Source organism: Tigriopus californicus, chromosome 8 (assembly GCF_007210705.1).
Source record: "Tigriopus californicus strain San Diego chromosome 8, Tcal_SD_v2.1, whole genome shotgun sequence".
NCBI classification, from domain to species: Eukaryota; Metazoa; Arthropoda; class Copepoda; order Harpacticoida; family Harpacticidae; genus Tigriopus; species Tigriopus californicus.
Window position 1 is genome coordinate 4,386,848 of NC_081447.1, and position 12,610 is coordinate 4,399,457.

At 40.6% G+C, this 12,610-nt stretch overlaps 1 protein-coding gene across 2 annotated transcripts in view; it reads right to left on the reverse strand.

Annotated features, from left to right (window-relative positions):
* LOC131885769 (uncharacterized) overlaps positions 1-12,610 on the reverse strand; it is a 36,754-nt gene that overhangs the window by 6,554 nt on the left and 17,590 nt on the right. For both annotated transcript variants that reach the window (XM_059233923.1, XM_059233924.1), the window contains exons 10-15: positions 11,202-11,377; positions 8,567-8,676; positions 7,524-7,537; positions 6,562-6,814; positions 5,120-5,280; positions 2,165-2,338 (exon numbers count right to left, since the gene is read on the reverse strand). In XM_059233923.1, coding sequence (XP_059089906.1) covers positions 2,165-2,338; positions 5,120-5,280; positions 6,562-6,814; positions 7,524-7,537; positions 8,567-8,676; positions 11,202-11,377 — 888 coding nt within the window. The remainder of the gene's footprint in view (positions 1-2,164; positions 2,339-5,119; positions 5,281-6,561; positions 6,815-7,523; positions 7,538-8,566; positions 8,677-11,201; positions 11,378-12,610) is intronic.

Below are 12,610 nucleotides of genomic sequence, written 5' to 3' on the forward strand. Positions count from 1 at the left end.
ACTTTTTAGGGTATATTTTTTTCTCGTAATAACTGAGGCCAAATTCGACCTGTGAATGCCTACTTGCTCTTTACAAGCAACCCAAAAATTGCTTGTCAGGCACTTGCAAACAGAGAGCCAAAAATACTTTTCCCCTCGTTATTATGAAATAATGCGAGCTTTTAAATCCAATACTATAGTCTGAAATTGGCGGGGAAAAGCCTAAGTTGGTGTTCAAAACATTTAGGCTCCCCAATATATGTCTATTGTACGTCAATACTTCTTTACGGCGCTCAGGCACCTTGTTGACATAACTTTATGTCACAATAAAAACTTATCAAATTACAACATAAGTTGCTGCTTTGACATCTTAAATGGGCGAACTTGCGGACATGTCCAAGGATGTGGTTACAATGAATGATATTTATCATATGGAACGGGAATATTACGATGTTGTGAGTGACACCCATTATCAGATGACATTTTCTGCAAGAGAGCTACCAACTGCCAACTGACTCAGGAAAAACAAGAGCGAAACAAAGCATGTACCAGTGCATAGTTGGAAAACAACTCGGGTCCGAATTATCATATTGCCTGTCACTTGTCAGTAAATATGGGCTTTGGAGCAAGCTAGAAAATTTATTTTAAGAATTTGTCAAAAATCATCTCTTCGACATAAACAAATATAATTGCTGCCATTTTAGTTTTCTCCTTCTTTTGGGACTTTGCTGAAGATTGAAGGCAGGTTTTTTGTAGACTTGAGGAAAATGCCAACAAGGGACTAATAAGGTACACTAAAATTAACCATGTTAATGTTTTAATGCCGGAACTTGAATTGTAATTGGGCAGCATGACAGCTATTTATGAACCCAAAAGGTCTTGTGCTACAATATCATGAGTGAACAACTTTTCAAAAGCGAGTCCCAAGTTGATCAAGCTCAAAAGAGATAATGAAAGGTATTAAACATTGTAACGGACTTGATTAAAGTCGGATTGATGATTGGAATTTTCATTTCTGGTACCTAGGATTTGCTGTAATTAATCCAACATAAATCAACCCTTTAGTTACAAAGTTTCGAAGAACCACCAATCATCACTCTTAATCTTTGTGTAAAGAAGAAAAACAACATGAGGGGAGATGGTTGTAGCACAGTTGGTTAACGCGCGACCGACCTTTGCTCGGCCCCGCCCCCCTGCTTTAGTGGATTATATCGCCTCAAACGGCTGACCTCGAACCCAAAATGGGACATCCCACCAATACATATTGAAAAACCCTGTCAAATAATATTCCAATGAGATTCAAATTTCCAATAAAGATTTTTTTAAAAAAATGTTAAAATGCTGATTTTATTCTGTGCAAACAAAATACCTTAATTAATACAAGTTCAAAATAAGGCAAGCATAATTTGAGGTTAGTCCTGAATTACAAGCACCTTATCTAGTCCCTGAATAATTCAATGCCTTTGAATGGTTTTGTTGTAAGTACCATTTCATTGATAGTCACGCTTCCGCACTAAAAAGATTATCATTCATTATCAGAGTCAACCTTCCAAGTGCTTCTTTTCAACTCGCTTTTTTATATTCAGATGGAAGATGCAAATGTATTGGTGCCAACTACGAGAAACCACCTAAAGGACAATCTTAATGTAAATCTGAGGTTGTTTCTTTTTGAAATAGGTTTCTCTCTTTGTCTACGTAAAATATACAACGTTTAGTCGATCACAAAATGATGAATATCAGAAGGTCACGCTGGTCTGTCTTTGTGCGCAGCTCGTCTCGAAGATTACTATTTACAATTCATACACAAATTTATAAAGGTATGTACAGTATAACGTGAAAGGTATCTTCAGCTCGTGAAAAAGCCTCTAGGTTGGTATGCAAGAATGATTTGTTCCCGGGATGTCAAAAGCAATCTGCCTTCCGTGTCAGGAAATCCGATTGGCTTTCCTGCGAGAGTGACGACGGAATGCATTCATTGCATTTTGAACTTCATGATCTTTGTTGTGAAAGGACACAAATAATTTTAAAACAGTTGCAAAGGAACCCTATCGATGATATTCCATTATTGCAGTGTTCATGGACATTGGGATTGATTACTCCTTCTATGAGGCCTTTCTAGACTTTATACCTCTGACGATTCGAGGCGTGTGGGGGTTTACATGATTTGTTGGCCGAGCGTGTTTACCTTGATTTGGCTGTCCCATATCCTGAGACTTTCGCAAATGTCCCTGTTGAACCATATCGGTCGTCCCAAGGGATTGACTTTCTGATGACTTTACGTTTCCATCAGAGAGATACAAAGGAAACCAATGAAGTGAACCGTCCAGGTCTACGTCAGGAGCGCTGAGCAAGGTTTTGCCTGCAAAAAAAAAAATCCGTGGAAACTGGGATTAAAGCTCATTCGGCGAACAAAGCAACTTCACGAGAGAGCTTAATGTTGGGAAAGGTAATCTGATTTTCCTTTTCCTCTCTCATTTACACTTTGATTCAAGTTTGGTGATTAGGAATGTACCAACTTCGATGAAAAGGAGGTAACTATCACTTCAAATAAATGTGCTCACAAAACGAATAATCTGAGCTCAAAGTCTACCCTCGTTCAGCCAGATCAACAACTTGAGGTGATTAATGTCAAGTGACTTGAACAACCTCTTTGGAATGAAGATTAGGTATGCAAAACATGTGGTACATGTGGTTTTGTTAGTAGTGTATTTGCCGTCTCCTCTGGCCTTTTGAGACTACTCGTAGATGGTAGTGGACTGGATTGATCCACTACAGCACAACTAGGCGCTGTAGAAAGCAAGGTAATCACAGAGTTTTGAGCCCAACCACATACTGAAGTTTTTTGTAGGGAAACTTTTCTCGTAGCCTCTCGGAAAAAGCAGCAGATGCTAAAGACGTATGATCCCAGCCATACATTCTATTGATGAAGATCATACATTGTTCTGACGGCACATTCTTGCCATTGGTTGAGCCATGGAAGAAGTACGTACGTACGTCCATGTTCCAACTTCATCCTGGCGATTCGAATTTTAGTCCAAACTCGCAGTCATATTAAATGTGCAACTGCCTCTGTGCCATTCTGTCTCTGCCATGAATTGCTCATTCTCGTCCGATTAGAATGGCCTTTACAACATTAAAGGCCACTTCTGTAATTGCTATTTCCGCTCCCCTCTCGGAAAGAAAAAAAGCTCCCCCCGTGTATGCAGTGTTCATCCATTGTTGGCACAGGTTGCTTTTTGGTCTAATAGTGATGCTGTTACCACACTGAATGGATATGTGAACATGATACATCGGCTAACAAGCTCCATTCCTTTCATTCTTCGAATGCCTGGGTTTTGTCTCGTTGGATTATTTTCAGAATGTTTGTTGTTCATGAGAGTTTGGATTCATATTTTATGAGCGAGCTGTCTTCTTTTATGGGCCCATGGAATATCAAATGGAACAACGAGACAACAGATTACAGACCAATGTCAAGGCAAAATGGGCCACACAAGGTTGATCATGTAAAGTAGATCACAAAAAGAATGCTAATGGACCAAACCAATGAAAACCCATGACAATGTCCGTATTGAAGGTAGGGATGTCCATAAAACTTGTTATAAACGTATTACTCTAGCTGTGTCCGATTTACCGTACATGCTCGTTTGTGGATGAGCTTTTTCAAGTGGAAAAGTAGTCTCATCTTCTCGTCTGTGATTCTCGGAAAAAGAAACCTTCAAGTTCCCAAGATGCAATCATCCTCGAACCTTGACCAACAAGTTGGTCATGCGAGCATGAGCTAGTTTAACCGTGTGAATTGTCAAACGTTTCCCTCCCTTGTTTCTTTCTATTTTGGTCCTCACTTACGGGAATGATTTTTTTGTGCTCGACCACGCACACAATGTGGAACATGGTACTTTGGGGTTGTGAAGTACTGGAACTGTGGCACTTGCCAGATTGTTTCTTTGGAGTGAGTGCGAAACTAATTTTGTCACGCTTTCACATTTATCTTGGGCCTTTGATGGTATCGTGACGAGTAATTACTCTTGACCTTAGGGGTGAGTTTGTTGCGATATGAGAGCGTTTTCCAAGCTTTAATATTAAGGGGAAACTTTTCTGGTGTGGAAAAGAGAAGTTGGTTGCATTTTTGGATGTTCAACTTGGAAGAGAAAGAGTGCGATCCCAGAGAAACTTTGACAGGGATCTCTTGGGATAAACCTTTAGTGCTTCTATGTTGAAGGAAATTGCTCACTTTTACTCGCACGCAATGTGTCTGGTAAGCAATAGAGCCCAAAATATTTGGACACGTGGAATGTACTTTGAAGTGTGGATGGAATGAATTCGGGAGCAACACAGCATTTCACAAGAATTGTAACCATGTTGGGATCAGACATAGAAATCATTTATTACGAATTCCAATCTAGGAACTTTCTACTATAAAGTGTATTCTTAAAAAAACCGGGTCCAACTTCTAAAGACGAGGTAAGGAGAAACAGGATTGTACGAGTTTCTTGGAAGGAACTATCTCAAACTTCGAAGTGCAACCTTGCATAAAAATGAGCCAGTTTTTGAGAGTTTCGTTGACTCTCACTTGTTTGCATTGATTTGCATATTTCCATGTGCTTCATTTGATACCCCATTCACGCTCTCAATCAATTACAATAGAAAATTGAGTACTAGGAATTGTAAGTAGTTATATTTCAAAAGTGATTAACACAGGTCTGAGGGTAAAGTACATTATGCATGATTCCTCTGTCTTTCGTGAGCTATCATGTATTTTAGAGGAGTTGCTCATGGCGTCATCAATCGAAGCCCTTCGTTGATTAGGATGTATTTTTAGTCTGTCAGAAATGTCGGACTAATAATGAGTTAATCCAATATTGTTCATCTTTAAGACCAACTTCTGGGTCTGTTCCCTGAGGCTATGCCATAGACACACACTCACACACACTTTCATATATGGCCCTTGGCTCATTTGGATACATCCCTACCCTGTCTGTCAAAAAACCCAAGTGGAACAAATTGGACCAACGGAATGGTCCTCTTTCTTCTCTCATTCATCCCGGACTTTGTACCTAGCTCGAAAACTGACCAACTAAAAGCCCAATGAATGCTTGTGGCTCCCCAAAGAGCGGCCTCACGCCCCCAATCTTCGACTTACCCAGACACTCGTGTTTGACAGCGTTCGAGTAGTTCCACACACTGATCTCGAGTTGGCTGGCATTGAGCTCGTCCCGTTCGAGATCCGTGAAGAGATGCTTCGTCCTCCAAATTGGATGGGGTGTCGATTCCTCCACTCCAGTGGTGAAGGTACGGTTTCGACTGGAACATCAGAGTTATAGAGCCACGTGAGATGGTTTGTGTACTGTTTGTATGATGCACTTATCTTTGACAAAGGGAAGGCATTCCGAAGCAGAGGGGCATTTATGGATATCCTATAACCTTGAAGCCTTTGAAATGTCTGGAATTGGTATGCTAATGCCTCTTAGCTGCATTTGATCATACGATTTATGTAAACGGATGGTTTTCCCATTTGTTTAATCTTCTAATTGAGTGCATTGCCTTGGGTTTGACGATTCAATGCAAGCCAACCTCATTTGCCAGTTTGAACAGCCAGTGAGAGATCCAACGGAAAGGAGTCAGAAAAATTGAATCCAACATTTCTGACGGCTATCCCTTGTAAGAGCCTTTATCTTATTATATTCCAAAAGGCGTTTTTGCAACTCGTTGTGTCGAATCAGCTTTGAAAAAGGCAAAGATTACTCAGCGTCGTTTGGGATTGAACTAGAGAGAAGCATGGCAGTCCCCCAAAATCTTCGCATTTAGCTCTCTTGGGGGTTGAACTCGTCTCAGGTAAAATCTCCATGGCCCCGATCTCACGTCTGAATTTAAGCACCCCATTTGTTAGCTCTAAGTTGATATACACACGGAGACCGAGAGATTCAAGGAGATTTTGTTGAATTTTGGGCCATCTTTAAACGGAAATTCTCCAGATGGGCTTTGATTTTCAGCGTGACTGAACTGGGTCTTCCCCCTCAGAAATATGAACGAGCCATATTTCCGGACTTTGCAACAAGCCATGTCGACTTCAAGGTACGAATATTGAACTGGTTCATTTGAGTTTTCATGTACTTGGTGGGGGAATATTGCTTTTTCCATGTTAAACCACTTTGAATATTGACCAATATGAAGATGACGCTCCAAAATGAGTCTAGGCGGCACTGGGTCGAATGAGTCCACACGTACCTCCAAGAATTACCTCATGCATTTTTTTTTGTAGCAACTCCCTTATTAAAGGTCAAAAAGAAAGGTATCTCAAACCTTGATTCAACGATTTGCTTTCTTGATAGCAATGCGACCACACCAGGCAATAGACCTACCACCAAAAATCATCATGAACCCCTAGGGAACATTGGTATCTAAATTTAATGCACCTAATCTCGGCTCATTTTGCATTCTGACAGAATACCGACTTCAATATTTGATTAGAGGTAATGACAGGGCAAAATATGTAACGGAAAAACTTGTCCCTCTACAACAGTGAGGCACAAATATCAGGGGTCGCAAATGCAAAAAATAACACAAACTTGGAGATGAACTCACCCATATAAGCACAGCCTGACAATGGCATAAGGTTGAGGGAGCGACACATCTTCGTGGTTCTCAATGCTCTGGAGATTCTCAGCCGCCCAAAGTGTCACTAACAAATTGGGTTCATCATAATTCAGTCCGAATTGGACATATCCTACTTCCCTGGGCTGCTTGCGGCTCATGCTGATGGAAGGCCGGGGAGACGAGCCCGACGAGGGCAGATTGGGCAGCCGACGTCCGCCATTACCTCCACCGAGGTCAGGGCCTAAAACGACAGATGGTTAAACACTTTGACAGATTTCTTACCAAAGGGTATTTTCTACAGGATATTTTCCCAGGATGAAGTAAGAATTTATCTCATTTCGCAAAACATTACCCATTTTTGTAATTTTGGAGTAAACCTCGAAAAGAAATGACCAAAAGTGTCTGGCTCTAAAGACATATTGTTCGGATTTAGTACGGATGGAAAAGCCAATGCGAATCGGATCCAGGCTTTCAAGGATCATCAATCTTTAAGTAAAAAGCTCGGTTTTCTCGAAATGAGGGAAAAAAGTCGTACTTAAAAGGGACCTCAAATAAAAACAGTTAAACACCCACATCAATGGCTTTCAACTGAGTTCTGATTTGGGGATTCGTTTTCCAATACGTCGAAAGATTGACCAAAGACTTGAGAAGCTCTTTCTTTTTGCGGACCTTGTCCCCTCAACAATTGTCACGAAAAGCAACCTAGTCTCTGGAGAAGACTGTAGCCATTGTGAGGTTCAATCTCTAGGGCCTTAAGAGCTCTAAACTTGATCGAAAAAGTCAGGAGGGGAGCACGCCTCGGTAACTTTTAGAGTTTGTCAAATATTTACGCTTTCTCTCTTTCCCACTTTGATTTAGCCAAGATGGCCTAGCTAGAGTTAACTCGTAACTCTAGGGATTGTAGCCTTGTAGTCTTGTCAGTCGATTTGATTTCGATCACAGAAACTTACCCTCGTCAGGTTTGCTGCAAATTAGAAGAAGATGCAAATTTGAAATGAGATCTATTTTTGCACTCTAAAATAAAAATCGAAATGAGTGAATGAAAGCCATTATCAATATTGAACTACTCGTAGATTAGGCAATGCATACTGATTGAAACTTATGAAGTCTTTGTCGGGCAGAAATCTAGAACATTGCAAGAGGAGTTTTCAAATCCTCATACGGTTGGAACCTGAAGCCTTTGTCCTCCAAGGCTAAAAATATACCCATTCACCGTTGAAGAGAGGACATCCAAAAAGTAGATTTAGATAGGGATAGTAGAGAACTGCTATGTAAGATAGCAATTTTTGGACGGTTGGAATGGAAAATGGCAGACATGGGATACATGGGGGAAGGAACAAGTTTAGGTGGACCATTACTCAGAAACTTATGATTAAGCTCAATTATTGTTTTCTCACGCTTTTTCTACTTTGGGGTTTGTTGATGGGAAAGGGGCCCAAAAATGTGTCTTTTTAAAGAAAGCTTTAAAAGTTGTGCAATTAAAAAAAAGTACAAGTGGATCAACGCCAATTAAAGTATGGTTTGAAATTGCATTTGAGAGGCTAATTAGTATTAAAGAAGCAGGATTACATGCTTCTTTTGCAGAAAATTACGTGTCAAATGAAAGTTCATTATCAATTGATTTGTTTTCCGATAACTATAGAAAGAAACCGTTTAATTATCATCAAACCAATAATTGAAGTTCAACCACTGAAAAAATGGCCAAAATATCTGTACGTTAATTGGACATGGAATGTTCGGTTCATTTGAAAGTAGTCAATTTGTCTAAAGTGCACCTACCCACATACCCCCAAAAGTATATTCGACTTCATCGTTTGGCTTCGAACAATCCCTCTTTGTGTCAAGTCAGTTATCACAATTATTCTGCAGTTCAATTAACCTAACAAAACTTGTCCCATCTCTAATTGAGCCCTCTAGGTCAGCCCAAATACAGCAGATGACAATAGGACAGAAGTGACGGAGAAGAAAAAGCAGCACAGAACGAAGATCTTACCCTCCTGTTTGGATGGTGGCCTTTACAGCGTCCATATCACAGTGTTCGATCATCTGAGGAATGTGCTCCAAGGGAACACTCGATAGAGGGATATTGTTCCAATCGAAGATCTGGAAGAAAAATAGAAGAGAAAGACGGACAGTCATCAGCTTGATAACTCGATTTCTTTTCACCCACATGGGCACTCATTCAAAAAGCCCTCACACTGACTGGACTTTTGAACACGTTCTCAAAATCTTTAAACAGAATGAGTTGAAAATGATCACCAGGCTTATGATGGTCTGAGACCACCAACCAGACTGAGGAGCACTGGTTTTTGTGTCAAAGCCTTGACTATCATTTATAGAAGAAAAAAACTTCGGGCCAATGAAGAAAGAAACCAGGATAATCAACACTCCCAATTTCAGGAGGCCCTTAGGTCCTTTGAGAAATGAAAGACCTATCCAATCCAATTAGACCTTCAGCAACGAATGTCCTTTCGACGGCGATGAGGTAACAAACTTTCTATCCAGTCTAGAGCCAACTCCAATCAATCTCCAAGTTCCTCTAAACAAGGTAAACCGAGTGAGTCTGGCTTTACTTGAACATCATTTTCGTACCATTTTACTGCCTGATTGAATACTGAGATTAACCCGGGCTAAATCTGCAGTGAACACATTTCCAAGGTTATCTTATCGAAAGGTCCCACATCCTCAGAGGGGCTCAAGTTATAAAGGAATCAACTAGTTCCAATGAAAAGTTGTCAAGCCCTTTTGGCCCGTTGGTTGGTTGGTTCGTTCCTTAGGCCTCCCAAAAGGGATAGACATTCTTTCTTTTTACTTCTCTTTGGGTGCTCCCTTCAAATCCACCCAGAGCCGCAATGGAAAACTTTTCCTCTGGCTTCACTTTTTGGAACTTAAGTATAAGTCAAGACGAGAGGTTCCTTCGATTTAACTACGATCATCCAAAGAAAACCTCGAACCCTATTGCTTATTCCATATAAATTTCAATAAGGTGTGTTCGTCTTCGTCGTCTCCTTGAGACTTGAACCACGAAAAGAGTGTTCTTTGAAGTTCCTTTCCAGCTCAAAAAGGACTACTTGAGGAACGTGTCATTGACCAAGTCCCCGAATGTTCCATTGAACTCGGCAAGAAAAACACATTTCGAAAGATCTAAATGGCCTCCATCCTTGAAAACGAGAGAGAGCTTCTTGAGCTCTTTTGGGGGCAAACTCATCATGTGAAATAACATGAATTGCTTTCTTATCAAAGACCTCCAGAATGACCAAGTAGGATGACGTCTTCTTCGTGTGCACAAATGAAAGTCAAAAAAGGCTCTTTTGAGAAGAGAGTGCAAATTTCAGATCGCTCGTGTGAGGACCACGCTCTGTAGTCTTTGTCAGTCGTTGACATTCAAGATGTCAAAATGCCCAAGAAAAAGATCACAGCCAGGGTGGGATATCAGGTGAGAAGTCGAGCAAAAAAAGGCATTGCCAATGTCAAAAGATTTGGCTTGACTTGAGTCTTTTCCACGTGTTTCCTTTCCAACATCCATTCATCTTCTCCTCGTGAGTTTCCTTGGGTGGGATAAAATGACTCTGTCTAATGACAACGAAGTTTCTGCCATTAACCCAAAATGAGAGGCCAAATAATTTATTTCCTCCTCCTAAGCCAATGACGGCAACAACAGCATCAACAGTACTTCTTCCACGCTTGTTTTTCTTCAACCTTGGGTCATAAACACTTGAGTAGTGAATGCAAAATGGCGTCGAGATCAGGGCAGGAAGTTCGGCCCTTCAAAACTGCATTTTTGAGCGGGCTATTGTGACACGTCAAGTTCATTTCATGAGAATCTAATCTTGTTAATGGATGGGCACAAAACTTGGTAAAAACCTCGTTATCCAAATGATTCACTGTTGGGATCAAGTGTCCTCCGTGTCATGACTCTAGAATTTGAGTGAACCAATACTTTCGGTGACGTCCAATTCCAAACGATCATTTTCTCGACTATTCTTAGATGTGGAGCTGAGCTCACCGAGCAAGCATTCCTATTCCACTAGTCTTTTTACAAAATATCTTCCACTTCACCGATAACGCAAATGGTCGCTTCATAACTCAAATCAATTTAACAACTAGTACTTATTTCTAGTACACACGTTTTGAGGCTTTCTGGTTGAAGAGAAATGCCAACGTTTTCCAGGTTGTTCTCTGACTCCCAAACAAATAGGGAACAAACGATTATGATTAATATATAAACAAATATAAATCATGAGGCCGAATCAAAGCATTATCTTTCTCTTCATCAAGGCTTATGATGAGTGAGTCCTTGACATAGCATGAATCAAGAATGTCTTCAAAATTGAGCTAGCTCCTTCCCGTTGAAATTACTCTTTGTCAAGACACCAAGACAACAACCTCAATGGTCTCTTCCAAACGTTTCTTAAACGGATATGTCCTTGTTTATGTTCAGGGCTGAATGTGACTTGTTCCAAATAACTCCAAATTCCCCGATATCCCATAAAACGTCTCGCTGAGCTTCAAGTTGAACATTCATACACGGATAGAGCACCCTTGATCCATATCCCTCCTATTTCTTCACTCTCCGATCGCACGAGCTGGTTCATTCATTCAATGGTACGACGGTACTCATTCCCTACCTTATCCCCGACTCGGATACCCGCTTGCTCAGCAGGACCCCCTGGACAAATCCACAAGACTCGTGCGTAACCTCCTTCGGCGCCCACCACGCGGAGGCCGAAACCGTAGGGGCTGTGGCTGTCGCAGTACAGTGTGATCTGATACTCGCGGGGAGGGACGATGGAAGAGCTTCGGCCTAGAACGAAAATGCCAGACATGAAACAAGCCAGTCAATCTCTTCCCAATGGTCAGCCGGACTAGGATTGAGGAGGAGTCATAATTAACTTTGTATCCGAATTCAGTTCCAATTTCGAAGCCATAAAGGGATTGGCTCGGACTAAAAGGGAACGATTTGGAGCTGATGATGAAAGAGAAGGAATAATGTTTTGGGAAGAAGAATCCATTTTGAGGGGAAGATGAGCTATTTTTTGGGGGAAAGACTCGATTCTATCTTTGTCATACAAAAATTCGTCAGAGTTTGACTTGAAGAGAAGTTTTGCACAGGTTCCTTTACTTCTTATTGAGAGTTCAATAGACTGAGTCACGTGTGTAGACAGACGATTGAAATTGATTTGGGAAGAAAACGACAAGAAATCCATTCAATTTCAGATTATTTGCACAGATTTTTGATAATCTTTTATCGACTGGAATCTTGTGAGTAGGAGGCTGGAGGTGTATTATTGATATTTAAAAAATAGCCTTCAAATATCGAATAAGATAGATGGGACCGGATGACTCTTAATATTGATTTTTGTCAGATTTTCTGAAGCTCAGCAGCATATGCCAAGGTCGTAAGGGACATTGAAAACTTGGGCAAACGGCATTTCTTTCCTGGAATCTGCGATTGGAGCGAAAAGGGTAGATTCCCTTTCAATTCAGTTGATTGGGAACTATGCAAGTATGATAGCAAGAACCAAAGCAATTGCATGTATGAGGAAAAATCTGAAACAGGGCTTGGTATCAATTCAAGTTTTCATCCATCGCCTGGGGAGGTTCTGTTGTTCGAAAGCTTTGTTTTGAATGGTAATGTGGTTCAATTTCAAAATAATTGAGATTTCAATTGAACTCAAGATCAGAACACTTGAATGCATTCAGTTGATCAAGGCGATCTGCCTTCTCTAAGGGTACAACCTGTTGAGTAAAATAAGCACTCTGACCTCCAATTAGTGATGAACATACAAACATGTTTTATGACTTGCATATTGAATCATGAGTTTTGTCAAGAGTCTAAAAACCAATTTAAGCAAATGAACAGTAGCTTCTCTTCAGTTCATTTGACTAGAGGAGATTCATAATTTTTTGGATAAGTTCGTTGTAAGGCATTCTAGGTCTGCCATCCAGCTTTTGATTATGATTCCAGCGTACAGATTCATGAGTGACCATCCATCCATCCATTGTTTTTCAAATGAGAAATTGTTTTGACGAGACA